At 36.2% G+C, this 25,810-nt stretch overlaps 1 protein-coding gene across 1 annotated transcript; it reads right to left on the bottom strand.

Annotated features, from left to right (window-relative positions):
* Window positions 1-25,707, bottom strand: Fsn (F-box synaptic protein). The gene is made up of 3 exons (XM_083118294.1): window positions 25,114-25,707; window positions 17,374-17,464; window positions 1-4,229 (listed from the first exon to the last, which is right to left on the bottom strand). The coding sequence occupies exons 1-3, from the start codon at window positions 25,693-25,695 to the stop codon at window positions 4,135-4,137; spliced, it is 768 nt and encodes a 255-aa protein (XP_082974420.1). The 5' UTR covers window positions 25,696-25,707; the 3' UTR covers window positions 1-4,134.
* Window positions 25,708-25,810: the final 103 nt, after the last annotated feature.

Raw genomic sequence — 25,810 nt, 5'->3', positions numbered from 1 at the left:
CTCTCGAAAGCTCGGAAGCCTTTCCGGATATCACCTGGCTGATTGTCCGAGAAAACCTCTTCAACAAAGTAACAGTACAGAAAGAAGGCTTCTGGCTAGCTAGCCTTTTGTAACATGAAAAAGCATGATTATCAGCAGTGTCTTGGTGTCTGTTTCTTCTGGCATTTCTGCACAAACGATGTACACTAGCACCACCTGTTAAAATCTAACCATAACCATCTCACTTCTACTTCAGGCCGAGATATCTACAGTCGGTAAAACAGTTCCCTGAAAGCAGCTAATGTTGTCCCTGGGTTTGCAAGTAATTTGTTACTCAGATTGATATCGCAAATACTTCTCATTCACCGTAATAGAAAAGAGCAGTAGTTTGAAGGATTCGGAAAGAAAATTCTCACCCTGATCCCCACCTTGGAAAATGATTTCCAAGTTTTATGGGCTTCTGAACAGTCTGGAAAATTTCAAATGTTGTCTTAAAAGTGATTAATTCTCAAGTGTAAGTATTGAAAATTTCTTGGAAAATGGCAGTCTTTACACCAGAAATGCAAAATCAATCACTTCGCGGGAAAATTGTGTCAGGAAATATCATGCATTTCTTAATTTCATCGGTAAATGGGAAATGTTTTCCATCCTGAACATTGTGATTTTTGTAAAATTTCCAGTTCTGATCCCATTAGGAAAAAGAAGCACTTATTAAACTTTCTTGGGTGGCAAATGAAGATTTTAACCAGATCTAGATTTGTACAAATGAAGTAAGATTGTTACACTTAGATCATTGGTATCAGCAATGACTTCCATTTAAGAGGTAGAATGGAAATTTTGACCAGTTACGCTACATTGTGAGAAATTTACCTAGCTAATCTCTGGTCTCCACACAATTTCCATACAACTTAGCTTAGATCTCTGTACAAGTTTTACGCCCACGTTGCAAAAACTGGAGAAGCCAGATTTTGGCTTTGTTGTAGTGCAGTTGCATGGAATGCCAATGTCCATTATCTGGTTGAGGTACAATTTTCATGTCATTTCAGCAAGATACAATTTATCCTCTGCGTGCATTATTTCATATAGCTAGTTCAACCTCTCTATAAATTCCCTTAGTTGTTGCCTATTAGGTAGGCACCGTAAACCCCTTTCCTATTAGAAACATTTAAATAAGAATGAATTTAAACACACACAGATTACCCAGATGATCTAGGAGCAGTCTTCATAAGCATTCATATAACCACAGCCATGATGAAATTATTCAAACTCTTTACTGAGATTGAACTCCTTCATTTGTAGTGTTTTGACATTATTACAATGTGTCTTCTTCAGCTGCACTTGACTTGTGCAGTATAGAAATGTTCCAAGTGAAGGAGAACAATCACATAGTCATGCCTTACAAGATATTTTCCAAAATTGCAAGACATTTTCTAAGCAAAAACAGTTGAAAATAGAATACACTGACCAGATAATTTGATAACCAAAAGCATTTTTAAAAATTAAAGTCGTATACAGGGCTATTAAATTTTTGCCAGCAAAATTATATATACACACACACAAATAATATGTACAGAAAAATGGCATAATGGAATGATCTGTCATTCACAAAGATTATCATCCAACAACTGACTAGACCAACTGCATGAACATAATGAAAAAGTCATCCAAAATAACTTGTAACAAAACCAGTAAAATACATCCAACAAAAATGTAATAGTCTTCTATCTTGTCATTTGCAATTGCCAATTTATTTGTTCATGACAAATGAACATCAAGCTTCTGTTAACCAAATTGTAAAATTTACCACATAAAAAGATATTTTCCTAATTTTGTACCTTAACAAAAATACAGGAAGACATGCAGGAAACAATTTTTTTACATTCAATGGAAGAAACATATATTGCATACGTTTTTGTTCGATCAAGAAATCCAATTCATGCTCTCTCTAAGAAACTATACATAAAAATAAGTGTATCAATCTTAGCTTATAAATAGATCAAATCCACGGGAGCCATTTCACATACAATAAATTATTGATCAGGTACTAATGAAATGAATTTAAACTTCCATTAAGTATTGTTTATGTGCATATCATTTGTAACTTTTGAAAAAGAAGCACATGACACATAATGTAAAAAATTATATTACAGAAGGAATGCAATCTGATCTACATTTTATTGTTTGTAACATGGCTGTACATCTTTGTCTATTTGGTACTGGAATTTACACCTATCAGAATAATATATCTTAAATGCGTATCTATATAATGCATGAATCTGAACGCCAGTATTTCCAAATATTATCCACGTTTACTGGAAGTAATGTAAGATTTTATTTAATATAATCACATGTTTGACCTGTTTTTAGCAATTTTAATATTATAATATCAATATTTTAACATTGCTTTATTGATACATGAACAATACCCTTCTTACATGGGTTGGAAGTGAAACTGTAAAATTTGAATGAAAAATGAACATATTTTCATTTTCAAACATTATCTTGTTTGTGTTCAATATAGCCCACATTTTTCACTACTTGTGTACATGCTTTTCCAAATGAATAATTTCAATGCACGCTCGATATTTTTCTTTACCCACAAATGGCATGCTTCAGAAAGAGAACAAAAAAGTTATAAAAAAGTTTAAGTCCATTTTATGCTCAGATAGGCAAAGCAGGAAATAGCTAGTTCAAAAGATAATGGGAAAATATTGTTGAAAAGCAGTACAGAGACGATGAACTACTTAATCAATGTTGGAAATTGAAAATATTGAGCGAGTGCCATGTAAAGAAGCCAACAAGAACAAAAGTTATGAGGAAAGAGTATCTTTTTATGAACCAATTGAACATTCTACATGGGGTGATCTAGTTCCATTTGAGATACTGGATTTAACCTTTCATCATTTCACTGGCGTTCAATTTGGATAAGCTTTTTAGATGCTAGAACATTCAAATTAATGTTGGAGCTTTAGATGGACACTCTGTATATATATATATATATCTTCTATAAACTCTAATTCATAGCAAATTACTGGCTCACCAAACAATAGGATGGATTTCACTAATAGAAAAATGACAACCCAACTGCAAAGACTAAGAAAAGACTCTTTGGTAGCTTTGTTAAATTTTGGTAGTCTTAAAGTTTAGAATACATGCAGCAGAATATATGGATGGATATAACCATTATGAGTACGGCAACATTGGAATGAACAGCAAACAGAAAAAAAAAGTCCAAATGGACTGGAACTTTTAAAGCATGCTTCGTAAAACGACGCATTCCGGCAACTTGACATTTCTATTCTAGAGCACATTTTCAGTCATGTGACAATGCTCCTTTCAGTGAATGAGTCACATTTAGCTTAGTGAATATGAGAGGATTTATGTCTATTTTATAAAAATAGAATATATCTTTTACGAAGCAGAGTCGATGCATATTTTAGTTATCACATTATATTGACGACTTAAAAAATCTGCAATGAACTTGTTTACTGACGTAAGCATTCAATGAAACCTATGTTCTCAGTGCACAAGGCACACAAATGAAAACAAAGAACCTTCGGCAGCATGTGACCATTCACTGAATCTTTATAGGAAAACTTTACATAAAACCATTTCAATCATTTCCTTAACTGAGCATCCCAGCTAATTCTCACATGGACATGGAAAGAAAAACATGATTTCTTTTCAGTATGAAAAAAATCTGCACCATTTTGTAATATACAAGCCTAACAAAAGATGGCAGTGACAAAATATAACATTAAAAAACATTAAAGAAATGCAAATGGACATATTTTTATGCTTTTTTTGGCACGCGATGAGCTCAAGTGAAAAAACCTGTCACTAAACTGTCTGAAAAATTACAATACAAATATCAACAATAATCACCCTTGTTTGGCCATCTATGTCTGCAGTCTTGAAGAATAAGGTTGCATCCCAATGGTTCTGTTCATACAGAATCAAAGAGAAATGCAGTACAAAATGTTTATTAGAATAACACAGTTTCTATTTTCATTTTGCTTATGCAAGTCGCTGATAGTAAAAATGTCAAAGACCCTAAGATCATCACTTAAAGAGTATGTAAATATTCACATCATTCGTAATAAAACTTTTTTTTGTCTTGGTTTGTTTTCTTTGTTTTTCTAAGACACTTCACTGTTAACCATCCAATGGAGGACCGAGATAAACCATAGACACTTCTGTGTTCCCATACACTGCTGAAACCGAGGGATATAGTCTTTTGTCAGGTAACCCTGCAAGGAAAAACAAACACATTTATTTGTTAATTTAAATTGTTTACATATTAATATTAAAAGGAACATACACCACACCTAAAGTATAAGTCCTTATTCGAGGGTCAGTCAAAAAATAAGTATCACTTATCCATAACATTTTGTCAGAAAGAGACATATTGATGAACATGGCTGGGAACACTGCTCACAGTCCCCTTGAAAAGGTGGAATAGTGGCTGTGCCATGGCTGTTAGGGATCGGATATTATCAGTGGTGAACATGTCATGTCAGTTGCAAGTAGCATCCAGACTGGAAGTGCACGCAGTGACTCATTTTCTGTGGGCAAGAAGGTGTAACCCAACTAAGATTCATCACCAATTGCATGAGGTGTGTGGTGATAAAGCAATTTCGCACCAGATCACACAATGGTGCGTGTTGTTTGAGAATGGATGGAAATATATTGAGGACGACTACCAGCGAGAAGGCTCTCAAATGCAGCAATCAGGGACAATGTTAACATGTTTATGAAATGATTCATAGTCTAGACCTTGGACCCTGCGATTTTCATGCCTTTGGGCCTATGAAAGAACTAGCAAAGCCACGTTATCATTCTGATAAGGAATTTAAAACTGTGATGCAAAAATGGTTATCAAAAGTTGGGTGGGAATTCATTGAACAAGAAACTCATGTCACGCTATGACAAATGTTTGAAGAGACTTTGCGATTATGTAGAAATGTAGTTTTGGTAGTGTACATTCATGTAAATACAAGAATTGTCCTCCATATCTCATACACTGTTTCTTTCATGCTAGTGCAATTAACGTTTGACTGACCCTTGTAAATAAAGAAGTAGGCATGGTCTATATTAATCTGTATCAGCCACAAATACATATATGTGCACGGGTAAAACTGCTAATAAATGTAAAACTAAAAACAAAATTAACTCTGAGATGCAACAGACTTAACAGCGACATGGCCTGCCAACATTGGAGTGGTGACCACATCGAGTTTCATCACCACTGTTTTCTGGCTTTTGAGAACGGAGTCTGGTACTACTGATTTCAGGTTTGTCAGTTTTAACTAAGTCCACACATAGGGAATGAACCTGATTTAAGCTTTAGTGAAACGTGTGTTAGTCTCTCTGAATGGAAACTTTTCAACACATGCTCTTTTCAAACTAGCCGTGATGTACAAAAAAAATTGTATTGTATTTTTTGGAATGACAGGACTACATATTAGTGGAGGTGAAATTTATATATTTTTCCTCTCAGTAACGGAAGTTAAAGGAAGAAGAAGAAAATCGAAATTTTACACAAAAATTTATATTTGGCATGCCCTTGTGATCACAATAGATCAAAGCGAATGAAAAAAATGTAGTTTGTAGCAGTGGCACATTCCTACAACTATGCAATATCACAATGAAAATAAGCAGAAACTTCTTAGGGAAAATAATAATGTACACAGAAAGCAGTGTTGCCATCTTATGGAAATCATTTCTGGAAAAATTGCAGGAAAAAAAGGACAGGAAATCGTCATGGTGCAATTTTCGAAAATAAAAACTGCAAATATGAACAATTTCTGAAAAATCATAATTTTTGGGTAATTTCCAAAATTGGACATTTCTGGTTGGACTTCTAATTTCCACACATTGTAAACAATGTGTTTTGTTTTCAGTATTACCAGTAGAGGTGATTGGGTACAAAAACTGGAGGGCAAGGACAGTTTATTTTTTCTTGGTAGATAAGACTTAGCATTTACAGACCATAGTCAAGAAAAATAAGGGAGGGGGGTAACTGGACCCCACACCCCTCCTAATCACAACCACTGATTATTACACATAAAAGTAAAATGTATCAGCAAAAATTGATGATTGAAGAATAATACACATTTATCAGTTACATTACAATATTTAGAGGAAAATAATTGATATGAAAAAAGAATGCATTTCTTAAAAATTGTAACAATAAATATATTGTTTTGTGATTCGAGTATGTCATACCCTCATATGTATACAAATAAACAAAACAGACAGAACTGAAATTCATAATGGTAGCGGTAAACACAGTTTAAAATTACTTACGTGAACTTTAGAAGATTTCGCACTTCGCATGGCGTACCCTTTTGTGAATGAAGACAGTGGTTCTTCGAAATTAATAGGATTTAAACATTAAATTGTGCAACGAAAAGTGCGAAATCTTCAAAATTTCACGAAAGAACTGAAATATTTTGAAAAAATGACATGCTTAATTGCTGCTACATGGTCGTGGTCAATACATTGACCCGTATGTAGTGAAAGACACATGGACTTCTAAATTTAGGCTGGTCATCCTCTAAAGGTTGAACCACTATGTGCCTCGATGGGTAAGAACCCAGGACACCATTACAAGGAACCTTGTTATCTCAGAGGCCCTACTACTGCTTTCAAGTAGCTCCCAATTGTACTCATCATGTTCTGTTAGCACTGAACAACTATAACAATCAATTTTAATAAATAGCTGTAACTTGCAATAACACTCCCCTTTTTACTATTTTAATGAATATAAAGGTGTGAGTTAGAGTACTGCATTGGATCACTTTCGCTTGCTCAAACTCGATCGAGCGAGATTCGCTCGAATATATAGAATATCAAATATCATATCAATGTGACAATAATCCTACAAATATATGTGTAAATTTCACGTTGGTAGTTTCAGCCCATAATCATCTATTCATTTTCATATATTGCTATGTATTGGTAAGATTAGGCTAAATTACATTTTTACATGGAGATGATGATTATGTTCACTTTTAGTTTCAATTTCACTGTCTCTTTCACCTTACGAAGTGTATTTGAAGGCACCCACTATCACAGACAAATTACGGTTGTACGTGAACTACTGGGCTTCGAGTTTGAATGTTCAAGGGCGTTATTCGCTCGAGCAGAGAAACAGTAGATTCCGTAAGACATCTAGCGTTATCCGTGCGAACTACTAGACGATCGAGTAAAAAAGCCTCGATGCAGCACTCTAGTGTGATTCATATACCTTGGTTTTGTAAAGTACATACCAATATGGGCAGTTTCTTTTTCAAAGCAAAACCTACTACAGATGCCTCATTGCATAATTAAATTGTTACAACCACCAGCCTTAACCAGGTTACTTCTGGCATGAAACCCAAAATAAGAAACAATTCGTGGATTGTTATTTCTGGGTTCTCTCAGAAAATGCAAGATGCCAATCATAACAATTGCGGAAACAATCTTATCTATTTTCAGGTGGCTGGGATGTTGCAGACTTAGTTAATTTTGATTCATTGATTTGGTTCATTTTACTTCGCACTTCTGCTACTTTTGGCTAATTGCAAAGATGAGAACGAGTGATGATATGATGAAATTGATGAAGGGACACTCACAAAGAACACCCATGCCCAGGATGGGATTTGAACCTGGGACCTCTGGAATCGTGGCACGCCGCCACGAAGACTGGCTATTTAAGTTTTTTATTATTATTTTTTTTTATTCATGATGATGGGAAATGGATGAAGGGAAAATCACAAACATATACGACGACACATGAGCTCCACAGAGGTTTGTACTGGTTGTGGGTCCAAACACCAGAACCTTGTTAGTCTGCAACAATAAGTCCTGGGTGGAAGAGAGGTTGACATTCAGGTGTCTTACAGGGTCGTTCCTGTTGTTGACGAAGTCAGCAAAATTTGGCTTTACATATACATATAATTAATATTTGTCCTCTTGGATTCAACAACCGAGCTGTAAAGTGAAATTAATCAACTATTGGTTGAATCACATGATCCTACACCATCTCAGAAGAACCTCAAGAATTTGGAAGATACACTGACTATATGTCTTCTGCAGAAATGGTCACATATATCTAGAGGGAAAGTCACTTTGGATCGTGTGTTGTGCAGACACTCTTGAATTACAGGAACCAAATTAGTAGTAGCATTTGCAAGCCAAATGTTGATAGTCAACACCAGCACTTGCTCATTTATTTTATCTTATTGATTCAAAACTGAGGGCTTGCCCATAGCAAAGTGGTTAACACTCTTGTCTTTGGTGCTAGCGGTCCCAGGTTCGATTCCAAGTGGGGGCCTCCAAAATTTCGGCATTGGCCCAGCATCGTGAGAACAATTGGGGAGCTACTTAAAAAGTAATATGATCACGAAAGCCAGAAACCCCATGCGCTGACCACAAGTTTAATTTAGTTTAGATTCAAAACTGATCTCCACTTACATTAATGATGAATGACATAGACACGAAAAGTTAGCCACCGTACTATGTTTGTTTTAGTTTTTATTTTAAGTCCACTTTTTGCACAAATAGGCTAATTGGGATTCGACCTACAGTTAAAAGTGGGATCCAAACCACTATGTGCCTCCACCGAGTATCAAACCAGGCACCCATTGATTACAAGACAGTGGTTACCACTATGCCATTGGGGAGTCCCCCACCACACTATGGAACATGAGCCCAGGATTAGGATAACTTTCTTCTTGAATTGAAGCAGTCGTGTTGCAAAACACTAGAAACATTGTACTGAATCATGTTCTACTCATGTGCACATTGGTGAGTCAATTTCTCTGAGCTAAAGACAAATGCTTCCACAAATGTTTCAGTTGCTGCTGCAAAGAAGCATGCCTTGAGGTTTTGTTGCTTTCCATTGCAAGGAGCTGTTTCCTCCATTTTCCAATGGCATTGAAATAAACATTCTGCCAGTCTCACAGCCTCTGGGTTATTTTTGTAATCAACTGCCCATGCTGCTCTACACTGAGTGCCATCTTGGATGATTGTACAGATAATGTTGACGAAATTCTGGAGCATGACATCTTCTTACAAAGGTGATCTTTCAAATTCTACTATTCCATTCCCAGTAAATCAAATAGTGTCAGCACACAATCACACATGTAATCAACCACCATTCTGACTCACCCTCTACTTGCCCACTTGTTCCCAAAATTTATGACCTGGCTAGATCAGTCACACACACTGGCTTAAGAATATACATCAACAGTGAGAATAAAAACTAAATCCTGCTCGCAACATAAGTGAATGAAAGATTCAATTTCTTTGTAATCAGCATAAATTGAATTTTTGTGTAGAGTGCTCAATTTAAAACAGGACCCACAGTAGAAAGATGATGGAAATAAATAAGAGATGTTCATTTACAGCTCATCCAAGGTGTATGAATTGTTTTTGTACAAGGTTTTTGTTTCAAGTGTCCACCAAAAAAAAAAATAGTTGTCTGGACTGCCAAGAACTGGAGACATGACTTAGTCAACAAAAAAATCCATCAGCATCATTATGATGTAGTTTGCTGTATGACAGGTTGCACTGTCTTGCTGTATCCAGCAGTGAATTCATCTCTTGCAGTAAGGTTGTGAAATTCCCGACAATATATTGTTAGGTCTCACCAACCACGGTTGTTTCAAAGAACAAGGCCCGATTATTCGTTGCCATGAGATGGCATATCAGATGCCAATTTCCGTAGGATGCAAAGGACTCAATAAAGAGATGCGGGTTTTCGGTGCTCCAAGGTTAATTTTGGCTACAGACATTTTCACTATGAAACCATGCCTCATTTGTCAAAAAAACACCTGGTCTAAAATGGAAATGACCCCCCCCCCCCTTCCACTATCACAACAGCAGTCAGAGACACACAATATGACTGTTTTCAACGGCAACTTCCTGTAACTGACCTGTCACACAGGCACGTATCCAGGGGAAGGGCTTCGAGCCCACCCCCCCCCCCTTTAAATTTTGACATTTACACTAGATAAAATGATGTTTTTTGTTTATTGCATGTGTGAAATGAAATATTGTGACAATAATTTAAGGACAGGAATAATTATCGAGGCCAGGTGGAGAATATTCAAGAACCCTGAGGGATAACCCTCTTATTGATGATAATGCACATAAACTTTTCTTGAGCTTTCGGTGTGTAAGCTCATGCAGTGAGCATGAGCATTGCGTAAAGATTTGTCAGGATTTGGAAGCTGCACAACAAAGCACTGTCGAAGATAGCGCTATGAATCGACAAATTAGACAGTTCGTTGGATTATTCATTTGCTGGAAAGTGCGAGAGGGAATGTTCTTGAATAGGAGGTGGAGTCAATCTACTGCAGGGTGTCTACCAAAATAACAAATCCCAAATTCTTGACCTTTCTTTCTTTTTCCTTAACATTTATTTAATTGACCCCTACTTAGGTATAGTTGCAAAAAAATAAAGAAAATAGATATTTTTATTAAATGAAAAACCCCTACCACAAGGGAAAACTGAAGCTGTATTTTAACAAGAGATTTAGACTTGCTTTAATTATTAATGAATGTAAAAATTAATGCTTCAGACTTCATCCTGGATGGGCAATGGCCACACTACTTTATTTAATATTTATTGCATAGAAGAATGCAATTCTCAAGAAACAAAGTGAACAAATCTTAACCACAATTCAATACAATTTTAGATTTGCAAATATTCAATTTTAACAAATCCCAGTACAGGTATATACGAGGGTTATTTTTTAAGTAAGGTCCGTTTTGCAATAAAAACGAAGTAAATGTTTTTTTTAAAAAAAAAAACATTTATTTTCTCAATTTACATACACTTCTCTATTTTTCTACATAATTTTCTTGCCGGTTCAAACATTTATCGTAATGAACTACAAGTTTTTGGATACCCTACTCATAGAACTCTGCCATCTGTGATGATAGCCTGTACTCACGGTCATTTTCAATTCTTCATCAGTGTCTAAACGCTTGCCAACCAGGAAGGTCTGCAGATGGCAGAAGAGGTGGTAGTCGCTAGGTGCAAGATCTGGACTGTATGGTGGATGATCGAATATCTCGCAGCCGGTCGAAGTGAAAGCAAAACTGACACTTTCAAAGCGCAAGATCATGGCAACTGTGTTTTGGGACAGGCAGGGTGTTTGGTTAATGGACTTTTTGCCACAAGGAACAACAATTAACTCAGCTTCCTACTGAGACCCCAAGAAAACTTCGTCAAGAAATCCAGAACAAATGGTGTGCAATGCTGTCAGCCAGTTTCGTACTGATTCATGACAATGCAAGTCCACATGCTGCAGCTCAAACTCAAGATCTGATCGAATCTTTTGGCTGGGAGGTATTCGATCATCAGCCATTCAGTCCAGACCTTGCATCTAGCCACTAAAACCTCTTCTGTCATCTGCAGACCTTCCTGGGTGGCAAGCATTTAGACATAGACAACTGGTGAAGAAGTGAAAACGACCGTGAGTAACTGACTATCATCACAGGTGGCAGAGTTCTATGAGTAGGGTATCCAAAAACTCGTAGTTCGTTACGATAAATGTTTAAACTGTCAAGTAAATTATGTAGAAAAATAGAGAAGTGTATGTAAATTCAGAAAAAAAAAAGTTTTTTTTTAAAAAAAAACATTTACTTACTTCGTTTTTATTGCAAAATGGACCTTACATAAAAAATAACCCTTGTATGTAACGATGTAAATTCAATATAAAGTAAAAAATAGCAAAAATGCTTGCCCACCAGCATAATTTCATGACTTTTTCTTGAAATTCTTGACTGGTAGACACCCTGTACTGGCAATATTAAAGGAACATTTTATCTGCAGAACACTCCAGAATCTAATGAGAATATAAATGTGTGGATTGAATTTCCTGGTTAATCTGTACAACAGAATCAATTAATCAGACTTCAGGGGTAAGTGTGACAGTTCATAGAGTCAATTAGTGATCAGTGTCCATTGACAGTTCTATAATATCTAGTGATTCAAAAATGAAGAGGTCTAGTGACACATTTACCAGTAAAGTACCGAAGTCTACTACTAGTTTCAGTTCGGGTCCAAAGCTTGATGACGATGGAACTCCTAGAGTCTCATTGTAGTGCAAGTTTGGATCAAGAGCCGAAGAGGTGCCTAAAGTGAATATTTCAACAGTACCAGGTATTGGAGTCGTTTATTAAAAAAAAAAGTTCCACACATCAACTGAAAGGCAAAGTTTTAAGTGATGATTTATTTGTGCCGAGACCAAATTTTATGTATGCAGTCTGAGACTATCCATTGGATAAAAAGGACTTTGAAGTCAACTGGTTTTGACACGCACTCAAACACTAACTTCCACAAAGGGGCAACCATTAAGGCCGAAAATTTTATGAATATCGAGAAGAGAAAGCAAGATGATGTTGCATATGCAGAAATTTTAGCAAAAAATGCATGTTTGACAATGATCCAAATCAGGGTCTCTGGCATACCATCCCATTGGGCAAAATCTGTGTTTCACCTTTCAGGGAAATAATATACTGCTGGACAAAAAAAACCGGACACCTTAATATTTGACATCTGAATTGCAATTACTTATGAATTACGCTCTCAGTTAAGTATTGAACAATTGAACATTCATTATTGAACATTTTGCATAGTTTTCCATTTACTATTTATTTATTTATTTACTCGTATTTACTTATTTGGGACACCTAGCAGGCTCAAAATTAATTTCATGCAATTTTGTTTTAATTTATTGATTTTCAATTCCTGTTGATGTTATTTTGTTTAATGTCTAGAGAGGCATGAATTTTGGTTCATAGTAACCATAGTAACAGATATTATTGATATTGTCATTTCTGGTGTTTATCTTGCAAGTGTATTGTAAGTTTGCTAGCTTGAAAATGAGACGTGAAGAGGTAGTAAAAGCAGTAGCTCTTCGTGATGATGGTCGTATATTGCTAGGGTGCTAAATATAGCACAAAGTACTATCAATGAAGCTCTCGGACAGTATGATGCAACTTGTTCCTATGGTAGAAGACCGGGTTCTGGTCGGAAACGATGCACAACAGCACGGGAAGATCGTTTCATGCGTATCATAGTCTTAAGAGACCGTCGTACGACTTCAAATATTGTGGCACGGCGTTTGAGAAATGTTCATAGAGCTGTGGTTTCTTCACGAACAGTTCGTAGAAGACTAAATGAAAGTGGTTTATCATCTCGGAGACCGGCTACACGTCCCAGGTTGTTAGCACGTCACCGGAAGCGAAGACTGGAATTTGCTACACAACACTTACATTGGAATGTGGAGCAGTGAGAAAAGGTTTTATTCTCCGATGAGTCAAAATTCAACCTACGTTCATCAGACGGGTGTGAACAAGTGTACAGAAGACCTAGTGAGCGTTATGCACAATGTTGTTTCGTTGAAATAACACCCTTTCGAGGCGGTGGTGTAATGGTCTGGGGAGGTATTTTTTTACAAGGACGTACAGAGTTGGTTCTTGTAGAGAATGGGGCAATGACAGCTCGCAGGTATATAACAGAATGTTTTGCAGATCATGTAGTACCATATGCACCATTCATAGGCCCAGATTTTGTTTTTATGCATGACAATGCGCTTCCTCACATTGCAAATATTGTCACGGAGTACCTGGACAAAGTTGGGATTACGCGATGAGAATGGCCACCACAAAGTCTGGACCTAAATCTGATAGAGCATGTCTGGGATCAACTGAAACGACATATCAGAAACCGTGCAATAGTTCCAGGAACAATTGAAGAGCTAACACTTGCTATTCAAGAAGAATGGGAGCAATTGGACCAAGAAGTGATTGCCAACCTTATTCGAAGTATGCCACGGAGGTTACAAGCTGTAATTGATGGCAGGGGAGGTAACACCCGCTACTAGACAGCTTATATACCCCACCAGTAGCACTTAACAATATTAAAACAAAATATTGCTAAGATTTTTTTTTCTAATTTTTTTTGGTAGTTTTCTGTAACTTTCGTTTATGTTCTAATTTAACTTATTAACAATAAATTTTAATTTGCTTTCTGTTGAATATATTCAGGTTTTTTTATTTCCAATAATTTCTGCAACATTTAGTTAGCCTTCGAATCAGAATTTATGCGTTATCACAAAAAATGCAAGTGTCCGGTTTTTTTTGTCCAGCAGTATATCACAGAAATAAAGATCTAAAAAAGGTTACAGTTTTCTCATAATTCACCTCTCACTCTACCACTCCAACGTATGTTTGTGCTTCACAATTACAGGCATCTATGGAGTTCTTGGAAATAAGTTCTTTTGATTTTGATATGTGCAAAGAGCGAACCTGCATCAAATGATTGAGAGTGGCAAATCATAAAAAGCGTTCTTTTCCTGCCCGCGATACAAATATCAGAAAAGTGACACCTGCTCCTTCCTCCCAATGTATTCTGTTTCATCGGTCATCAATGCGAATAGATTCGCCTCTTCCACTTCCTGGCTTATTTTACTGAGAATAAGTGTGTACATTACGGAGATAAATTTGATTTGAGTTGAACTGTGAGTATAATTTGCATTTTAAGGTTAAAGTTCAATACAATTGCAAATAATATCACCTCATTTTGAAATGAACTTCAAGAGTTCCAAGAAATTCTTTCTGTTAAGGCTTGCCTCAGACTCATCATCATCTTGAAAAGCAAGTCCTTGAATAGTAAGAAACCCTGATGCATCCACAACTGACATGTAATGTAGGTTTTCTTGAATCACCTTTGAATTAGTTTCACTAATTTGCGTTGCCACTAACATCCTCTGTTAGAATAATATGCCCTTACTACTGATGATGTTTTGAGGTACTCAGAACGTTCACGATGTTTTAAAACCATCCACATTTTAAACATTTTTCCAGTTCAAAACTGGTTAAAACTTCGGTTAATTGCAAAGATTACAGGACATAAATGAATGAGAAATCACCTATGCCCAGGTCGGTGCTGGAACTTGAAGGAAAGTCACACACATATATATACTAAAACAGAATTAATGTTTGTTAGTCAAGTTGGTATTGTAAGCAGGAAAAGTGATATCGTGCAGAATACACCACTTACAAAAGGTGAAAATCATCATACTCTTATTATTTCATATTTCATTAACGTCAGTTGGGTGGAAAGGGAGGGACAAAGTATCTGACCCCCCCTGCCCCTCCTCTGACATCGTCACTGCTTGTGCAGCTTGTTGTGCCGCTACAGTGTGAAACATTGCTGTTGATTGGCTCATTCCAAACAACATATGTTGCATGTTCCTTCAGTCTGAAATCTTCCTAAGTCTTGTAGATTCAAGACACAATGATGAGAAATTAGGGCTTCGCTAAGGTTAGGTGCAACTGTAGGCAACAAACACCCTAAAGGATCATATCCAAACCTGCAGGAAGAACACATCTTGCTTCAGTCTCCAATACGAAATGACAAAAACTTCTGGTGAGTTATATATATATATATATATATATATATATATATATATATATATATATATATATATATATATATATATATATATATATAAGTGTCAAGACATAAATGAGTCAGCATTTTACCATATTGGGAGATGAAACTTTGATGTGTTGGAAACTGAAGAGATTTCACTCTGCATTAATTTTTCTCACGATCCAGCTACGTTTGAAAAGATGTCCTTTGATTAATGCCGATATATGACATGACTGAAGCTGTGACAGAGGCAACTTTGAAGACTTGTGAGTGCTTAAGCCTGAATATGAATAATTTAGTGGATTTTGGCTTTGATGGAGCTTTAAACATGTGAGGACACATCAGTGTTACTCCGACTCGAACCAGAGAAGTGAATCTGAGAGCTGTCAACGTTCAATTTGCCGCACACCGTTTGAATCTTGCATTGTCGAGTGATTGTCCACCCCTTACGTAACACCATAGATGTTTTGATGCCTCATGAGAAGAAGCAGGCACACGCACACATACTGAGATGGTTTCAGCACACATGCATTGCAACAGAGGAGTCGAGTGGTAAGAAAGGTCTAGATTTCACGTTCTGATAATAATGGTAGCGTTAAACAGTGGTGTTTAATTTAAGGTAATGAGAAACATCATTTTTGGCGAAACAGGAAAACAAAGATTCAAAAAAAGAGTGAGGTAGGATTTTTGGGTGTGTTGGTACATATGGCCATTTTGCACCCTTCATATACAGGGAAATGGCACCTTATCTAAAATTCTTACTTAAGGGTTAAAAAAGGGGGTGTAAAAAGCCCTTTGGGAATAGTTAAAAGTGCAAGGCTGTAAAGGGACCTGCACAAGACAAACAATACATATTAAAAAGGTAAGAATACATTAAAAACTCCTCACAGACAGTGAAGTGACCAGCTATTCTCAAAAAGCTAAAAATATTTGCCAACCCAGTCAGTCATCTCCCAACAGGCATGATAAACAGTTGAGAAGATTAAAAGTCTGCCTGAGGAAAGCAAAATTTGTACATTCAAGAAGAACATGCCGAACACTTAAAATGACATTAGAGGCATGACACATTGGAGGAATAACTGAACAACATCAAAGAAGGAAGAATAGGTAAAGGAATCCGTAAACATACTCTTGTAAGTGGACATTAGGAAAAAAGACACAATGATCATAAGGAAGTGGGTGCTAAAAAACAAGATGGGGATGTGGAAGCTTTTAGGAAGACAACAGAAAGATGAAAGAATAACTACCATATAAGCAATGAGTCGATTAAAATAATCTAGAAACAAATGAAAAGTGAAATACATTTCCCATTACCTGTGATACATTAAATCTGGACATAAAGAGTAGGATAAGTAAGGGAGAAATAAGTAAAAAGAATAAAAGAAACAGAAATTAAATTTAACAATGCAACAGATTTCAAGGATTTTTGTTTATTAATTACAAAAAAAAAAGCAATTGTTATCTAGGTGACAATATTTGTTAGGCCTGTATGTATAACAAATGTATGCTTTGAAAAAAACGTAACATTGTGCTTCTATATACAAATCAAAGTTCATAAAATAAACACTGTGGTGATATGGACAATGACAAAGAATTTCAATAAAATAATTTTACTCTGAAAACAAATCTGATCGTGTCTTTACCAAGTTTCATTGCTTTAGTAAATTTTGAGACTTATTTTAACCTGTTAATTTGTACATCTTTATGTGTGTTGTGGCAGAATATGATAAAGGACTTTATTCAAATTCACATTATAGTAATTTGAAAAAGAAATAAGATTCCTATGTACGGGTACATTTCAAAAACATGTCAATACTTTCCTTAAGTAATTTACTGTCTAATAAAGAAACTCCAAATATATGAAGACAATAAATAAAATTGTGATTAAGATAATATTTCATCATATTTACAAACACACACAAAGAGAAGAAGAAAAACAGAACAAATAAACTCACCTCGAAACGCCACACCAAGGAACTCGTAATTTTTTTCAAATGATAGCGTATTATCATCACAATCCAATATTACCCTTATTCTTTCTCCCACCTGCAAAATTATAATAAAAATTTACAAATGAATATATTCAGGACATCTACCACCAAGAATGTGCAATGCCTAATAATTTTTAAAAAGTGTCAATGTATTGTTATTTAAAATATATGGGTGTACTACAAATTTACTTACTTGTACTTGCTGCATAGTACAGTAAAAATTGTCTTAAAAATAAAACTTCACAGGTTTCTAACATGGCAAAAATGCAATTTAAAACAATAGGATGTGGGGAAACATTATCTTGTAAGCACTCTAAAAGAGAACAATTCTGATGAGTATTAACATTAATAGTAAATATTAATGAGGTTAACTCACCAAGTTGACGTTGCACATTAATATCATGAAGTCAATTAATACAAATATTAACATTAAAAAACTACAATAAAATTTCTATAACACTGAACATATGTTCCCAGTTGACATTGAATTCAACATCACACTAGTTCAAACAGCCAAGAAAAGTCAACACTTCATGTTACATTTCAAATTTTAAAAAATATACACTGAATACGAGTGGTTAGTTTAATAAGGATAACTCATAATTTTACTAAAAAAAAAGTTGAAGTGAGGGGAGATGTGGCGGATGGCATCTCCCACCCCCCAGCTAGAACAATTTTTGCAAAGCACCCTCCTGCTAATCCCGAGTCTTGACCAAACATCCCCAGCTAACACTTTCTACTTCAAGCGCTGATTATAGCCATGGCTGAACTTCATCCAAGAAGAAGGAATTAATAATTCTAATTCTTACAGTGGTACTATTTATCCAGGGTCCAGCAATATATCTACCACTTTCAAAGGTTGGTATTACATAGGCCCCTCAGTAGGGATGAAACCGAGAATGCTAGGTAAGAGAACGAGGGACAACATTTCTGTAGCAATGGAGTTTTGGATATCTTAAAAGTTGTCATTACATGGTAGCTGCACAGCATGATTTTCCACAGCAGCAGAATCATCTCACGTTTTGGGGACATAGCATGGCCTGCAGTGGCGTGGCGTGGGATTTTTAAAAGTGTTACCAGTTATCAGTAGGACATTTAAGAGAGACTTGGGCACCTCCCCACCTCATGCCCCCTCCCCCACCAATGTCTTCCAAGTAGTTCATATAATATTAATCTGGTACCTCTGCAATTCAATACTATATTTTGGTAAAGTTATTAATCAGGAAAAAATGTTGACATAAGGACTGAAGTGAAATCGCAAACATTGGATGTTTACACAATAATACGTAATTTGATGCTTACAGAAACATCGAAGGCTACTTATAGGGCAGATCAATCCGATGACTCTTCTTTGAAAATAGTTATATGATGCTGGGGTCCCGGGTTCGAATCCTGGCTTGGGCATGGACGTTTGTGATGTCTATTCATCAATTTCATCATATCATCACTCATCTCCACCTTCGCAAATTAGGCAAAAGTGGCACAAGCGAAGCAAAATCAATCAAATCAAATCAAAAAAGTTCTATGATACTGTCATAAAGTGAAGTTTTTCATTTGAATTTGAATTTCTGGGTGCGTCATGGTCATGGTCCATGTGTTATCCACACCTGAATTCCACACGTTTTTTTTTTTTCACCCGAAAACAGAGTACATGGCCAACAAAAGAGTTGCGACAACTGGGCACATCCACATAACCACGGATAGTCGTTATACCAAGAAACATTGACATGTCGGTCATATCCAGCAGACGACTTGGTTTTTAAATCTTTCAAAATAGGCTTTGGCCTCCCTTTCGCTTTTTCTGCAAAAGAACAAACCGAAAGATTGCTTCAAAATATCTTCTATCACACAATTACACACACTGTACAGATAGGATGAACCCGCAAGCTCCATTAATTAATTGACAATGCCCGAAAACAACATCAAGATGAAAGACACCACTCAGAAAACTCGCACTGCACAGTCCCTCCCACAAACCGTTGTTTACTTTTGTAAACACGTGAAGCACCCTCCTCTCAGCATCGGCATTTCGCCAATATTTCCTTTGGAACCTGCAAGAAGTCCAGGGAGGCCAAAGCCTGGCTCTTGACAAAAAAGAGCTAAGTCGCCTAATCGGGTCTATCTTATTCTGAAGGTGTCCAGTCACACTGGGGAACGATGGTGCAGTGGTAGCATTGCCTCCTTATAATCAAGGGATCCTGGGTTCGATACCCGGTGGAGACTGTTGCCATCTTAATTCTTTTGAAACCAGATTTGCCCAAATCGTGAAACTTTTCGCATCGCGGAGGAGAATTTGATTCGCAAAAGCCAGGAAGAGGAGGATGAAGCACTGCAGGGTAAGACTTTCATTAGTAACTCCATTACGGTAGGGGAAACTCCAGATGAAGCAGGTATTAGAGTTGCTGCGTCATTGAAGAAAAAGGAAGAACCAATGCAGTACAACGCCTTGTAGTCAACGTTTGCAAAGAACGCTACTTGAGAGAATATTCTTAGTGTCACTAAACTTGTGCTTGCCTAATCCTATCCTCTTTTCATGTCCAGTCCAGAAGAATCCAGAGAAGTAGAAAGCTTTCAGTGTAACTCTATGTTTTCTTTGATGGATGGTTACGACCCAGATGATCCAGTGAGTAATGTGCTATATGGAAACTGTGACATCTTCAGTGAACAAAATACACATGCAGCTTGTGGCGGAAGAAACGAGAGCAAAGGAAAGGAGAAAGAGAGACTCAACAACGTTTCTTAATAATCTGGTAAATACTAAACGTTAATATTTTATTATTGTTGACAGTTATTAACTGATGAATATACGAACTGTTAAGGAATTTGTTAACAACAGTTTAGAAAGGTTCATGTATTAATTTGAAGTTTATGATGTTTTCCTTTCCATAAACAAAACTATTTATATTTCTTCTATCGTGGCAATGGGAGAAAGAGTTTTCATTCACTGACGATTTTTCTACATATAATTATATTTGAAAGAAACACAGCTACAAATTCAAATCAATTAATTTGACTTGCTTCCAAAAAACTCACAATAATTGCATTGAATCGAAATTTAAGTATGCATACCCGAATATGCATACACAAATAAAAATGAAATAAATATCAAGAGTTCCTTTGGGAAAATAATAGAATCTTAGTCATGACCTGCTGCTCCCATTTTAAAAGGTTAAAACAAAAATGTATATAAAAATAATTATGCAACATCTCTTCATACAGTTTCAGTTAATGAAAAAGCAGGTGCATAGTCTTCATTCATCCGTCTTACAATTAACAGTATATGTAATGGTTCTGAATATTTCAGTGACGTGCACTGAGGAGTAGCTAGTCTAGCAGAGATAGATCAATCAATCTCACATCTCTAATTATTTTCAAATCACAATATTTATTGTCTTGTTAAAGCCACAGTTCATATGTCACACTTTCATTTTCACGCGCTTCTCCTCCCTCGGTGTGATCCGCGGACAAAACTGGCCTAGCTTACTCTTCTTCCACCTTAGCAGTTCCAGGTAGAAACGGGTTTCCGAAGGAAAAGGGAAGATTTCTGCCTCTCCCTCCCTTGCCCCCTCGCTCCCGCTGCTAAGGTTGAAAGCCCGTGCTTTCAGGTCCCTCAGTCTATCTCCTATAGGACAGATAGGGGATTGGTTTCCATTCGATTCCTTTATAAATCCTCTAAAGAACTCACGCGAAAATTTTCTGCAGTACTTATATTCTCTCTATTACACGTTGTACAATATGTATGTATAATATGGGTTGTAGTTTTATTATTTATGAAATGGGAACGTGTTATGTGTAGACAATAATGCTATGCTTTCTTTATTTTTTTTCAAATATGGAATATATAATGATTAAATTTAAAATATTTGCTCAGGCTCTCGTTTTAGTAGTGTTTTTTTTTAATATATACTAATATCTTGGCCTCCAACTGATGTATTTATTTGGGCAAGAGAACGCACATTCATATTGTTGTTGGTTTGGTTTATTTTACTTCGCTTTTCTGCCACATTTGGTTATAGCGAAAATGAGGATGATGTGATGAAATTGATGAAGGGACCTCATATGAACAATCCAGGCCAGGATTTGAACCCGATGAGCGCGCATTCTTGTTCCTATGTGTTGTACTCTGCAGTGAATAATGAAATAATTTGAAATGAAAAATGTATCTCAGAACTCAAGAAGCCAAATGAATATTATTGAAGAAACTACAAAAAAAAATGTGTTTTGTTACCTGTTTTGTTTCTGTGCATAAATTGGACTTAAAATACCAAATCAACCAACCGTGGGGGAGTCGTTATCACAGCGTGCTACGATACCAGGAGTTTCGGGTTCGAACCCCGACCTGGGCATGGGTGTTCTTTGTGTTTGTCCCTTCATTAATTTATTGTATCATCTTCGCAATAAACCAAATGTGAGAAAAAAGCGACGCTAAGTAACAAAAATCATTGAGGGGTATCAGCCACACCAACCCCCTCTTGAGCTCGCCACTGATTGCTACCCCAAGTGTCGACGTCACCGGAATATTTACTGATTGTCAGCAAGATTTATAGGATTACTAGGGAGTAAGTTTGAAGCTTGGAGAAACTAAATAGCACAGTGAAAAGCTTCACTAAGTATTATTTACCAGGGAAATTATGAATTCAAATGTAGATCACACAAGTATGTGTTCTTGGTTCCAGTTGAGTGGAACAAGTTTTCATGGATTTTCATGCTCAAGAACAGATATTACATAATCAGATATTAAAAGCATTTAGGGACATAATTTTAATGCTAAGACCTCTAAACCTAATCCACTTAATCTAACAAAAAAAAAAAGATTAGGGGATATTTTATTAATGTTAAAAGCCCGAAACCTAACCCACAAAATGATTTAGGGACATTTTATTAACGTTATAAACCCTATACATGACCAGTCTAACCTAACAACAAAAGTATTTAGCGACAAAATACCCTTTTGCATACCATGCACGTGAAGTAAATAGCAGCAATAGTCCATATTCAAGATGACAGTAAACAAATGGTTGTTTGCAAACAAAGAATCATATAGGAGTATGTGGAAGGGAAAATCATTTCCCGTAAAATGCAGTAAGTAATCACTAAGACATTGAAGCATGTGTTGACAAACATACATAGAAATTGAACCTTGTAAAAAATGTGTGTATGTGCATGATAAATTCAGAATTAAACGGAGCGAATTTACAATACCGGAAGTATCTTCAATTGCTTTCAACTTCGGCATACTCACTAATTTTGGCCTCGTAATCACGAATCTGCAGTTAAAATTTGGCAGTCACATCTAGAAATTGCAAAATAAGTATAAAAAAAAAAAAAAAAAAAAAAGTGGGTCCGTGAACGGAGTAAACACCCTTGATTTATGAAGAAAACTATTTTTTGCAATGATTAGCGTTTCAAAACTATGTTTATGATGACCTTAATTTTAACTATGCTTGCCTAACCAAACCGTGAATGGTTCGTGGGGCAAACATGTTTTCCACCTTTACGCAAGATGCCATTTTCTCACATGCTTACCAACGCTCTCACTTATTGCACAACACTTGAGCAACATAGGTAGCAAGACCGTTGTGTGAAAAGGAAGAAGCCTTCACATCGTTTCCACGTTAGTGTATGGAGAATCATAGCGATAATTGACAAGGTAATTTTCAATTTCTAGATGTGACCGCCAAATTTTAACTGCAGATTAGTGATTATGAGGCCAAAATTAGTGAGTATGCCGAATATGAAAGCAATTAGAGATACTTCCAGTATTGTAAATTCATACCAATTAAACAATTGGAAGTTGGACCCACTTCACTTATTTCTTTCCTGTTAAATACTAGAGGATCTACTCAAGAGGAGGGCACCCCAGACTGGGATGGCAAGATGATGTGAGATCTGACATCGAATCAATGAAAGTAACAAGATGAACAGAGCTGGTAAGAGATACACATGAATGGAGGCTGTTGGTGGAGGAGGCCAAAGCTCGCACCAAGATGTACAGGCAGTTGTAAGGTTATTCTCCTGGAAAATGTGTTTATACTTTTTGAATATTCTAATTAGCTTCTTTCTACTACTAAAAAAAAAATCAAGATAGGCCACTTCGCTTTGCTAAATGGATCTGTTTACTTTCTTTACCTTTGTGAAGGTGTTCAATTTACCATTTAATGGTTGAACACTTGGGCATAAGTTCATTTTGTTCTATTGTGATTTCATCATGCTACGAATGCAAATTTCACGCGGTTCAATTTTGATGTGCGTCTGTTAACACATACTGCGGAGTTTTACCAATTACTTAAGGTTTTGTTCAATATATGCTTTCGTGGTTAGGTTAGGCAGGTTAGGTTTGGTTCCCTTAGCATTAAAATAAAGTCCCTAAGTGCATTATACTAAGGTTCCGATTTACTTCTACATTCATTCCCACGCTTCTACGATATTTACTGTCGCTTGTCGACGGAGAATATCTTGTCCATGAGGAGTGCGTAAGGTAATTTTCAAGTTTTTTTTCAATATAAATTACTTTTTTCAAGTTCAAACAGTGCTCATTACTTTAAGGAAGGTTCAAATTCCGTGTGAAAATGATTTCCAAAATTCTACGATAATTAGTCTTTGTGCTACGAGAAATGGTAACGGTTTCAATTGTTTTATGATTTCTCCAGCACAAAAACCAAGGAAGGTTCAAATTCCGTGTGACAATGATTTCCAAAATTCTACGATAATTAGTCTTTGTGCTAGGAGAAATGGTAACGGTTTCAATTGTTTTATGATTTCTCCAGCACAAAGACCAATTATCGTAGAATTTTGAAAATCATTGTCACACAAAATTTGAACCTTCCTTAAAGTAATGAGCACTGTTTGGACTCGAAAAAAGTTATTTATGTTGAAAAAAAACAACTTGATAATTACCTTACGCACTTCTAATGGACAAGATATTCTCCGTCGAGAAGCGACAGTAAATATCATAGAAGCGTGGGAATGAATGTAGAAGTAAATCGGAACCCTAGTAGAATGCATTTAAGGACTTTATTTTAATGCTAAGGGATACAAACCTAACCTGCCTTACCTAACCACGAAAGCATATATTGAACAAAACCTTAAGTAATCGCTAAAACTCCGCAGTATGTGTTAACAGATGTACATCGAAATAGAACCATGTAAAAATTACATTCGTAGCATGATTAAATCGCAATAAAACAAAAGGAACTTGGGCCGTAATATGTAATCATTGACATATTGATGACATCTGATGCATGTCATGTACTGTATTAGATATATGTGACTTAATCCTTGAGCCCCTACCAATATCAAGGTAGAACCACTCTTTCCAGGTTGAAACAAAGCTTATGTTTAATAAAGTAAACAGATTTTTAAACAAGCAAGAAAAAAATGCTCATTTCTGAGGGAGGGGGGTTCCTCAAAATGTATATCACTTGACAAGTTTCCAATCTGCTACCAACTAAAAACTTAGCATATTAGCTGCTAGTATGTTCCATGGATAAGTTTGTAAATTGCTGAAAATTAAATTATGAAATTTTACCAAAATACTTCCCTTCTTCCATGTAGCAGTTTAGATATAAATAAGCCACAGGTATTTGTATGCATATAACCAAGCTTACAAAATTAAACACTTAACACTGTTGATTCTCATGATGAAACTCATACACAAGGTATAAACTTAAATGCTCTGAGGGGAAAATAGTATGCGGCACACACCTGATATTTAGGTGCATTATTTAGTAAAGGATAGTTTCCTTGTGAATCTCCATTATGGAGCAAATGGTTGTCCACTAAATTCCAACCCCAAGTTTGGTCATCGGAACCTAGTAACGCAACATAACCGTGGCACTGTAACGGTGCTTCTTTGGTGGCTATCCCTATTACAGCAACAGTTCCTAGTGGTCCTTCCCATATAACTTCCCATGCATGTCTACCATGCCTAAAACCTATTTTTCCACGAGCAGCATCAGTACTTTGTGCCACTGGATTTCTATGTAACGTAAATCCATTGGGCTTTATATACACATTTCTTGAGCAGTCATTTGGGTTCCACGCGTGATAAAAAGCTCGCAATTTCGCTTTATATGTCGGCACAGACGACAATAAATCCGACTTGAGTGCTTCTTCAGCCAATTTTCGAACACAGTGTAACCTCCATACGTCGTTATTTTCATCGTTCAAAAATTTGTACCACTTTTTACACACGAGAGAACAGTTCCTGAGATCATGTAGGTCCAAATATGAAAATATAACTTCTAAAACATTGTCTGGCAGCGTCGCTGCTATTTCCTCTACCATTTTGCCGGTCTGCATCGAATTAAAGAACTGAATAAGGAACACTTCCTCGAACTATCCAATGACATTGGAGAAGTAGACACAGTTTCCGGTCCATTTTATCTGTTTCTGTGTGTTT

The sequence above is a fragment of the Lepisma saccharinum genome, chromosome 3, assembly GCF_977018435.1.
Source record: "Lepisma saccharinum chromosome 3, izLepSacc3.1, whole genome shotgun sequence".
NCBI classification, from domain to species: Eukaryota; Metazoa; Arthropoda; class Insecta; order Zygentoma; family Lepismatidae; genus Lepisma; species Lepisma saccharinum.
Note: the sequence above shows the minus strand (reverse complement) of the source record. Positions and strands in the feature narration are given on the sequence as shown.

Excerpts from the sequence above, each read along its gene's own strand:
- Fsn (XM_083118294.1), bottom strand. The coding sequence starts at position 25,695 with ATGGTAGAGGAAATAGCAGCGACGCTGCCAGACAATGTTTTAGAAGTT. Across the intron at positions 17,465-25,113 it reads ATAATGCACCTAAATATCAG|GTGGGAGAAAGAATAAGGGT; the intron begins GTGTGTGCCGCA and ends ATAATTTTGCAG. Across the intron at positions 4,230-17,373 it reads CCTTGGTGTGGCGTTTCGAG|GGTTACCTGACAAAAGACTA; the intron begins GTGAGTTTATTT and ends TTTTCCTTGCAG.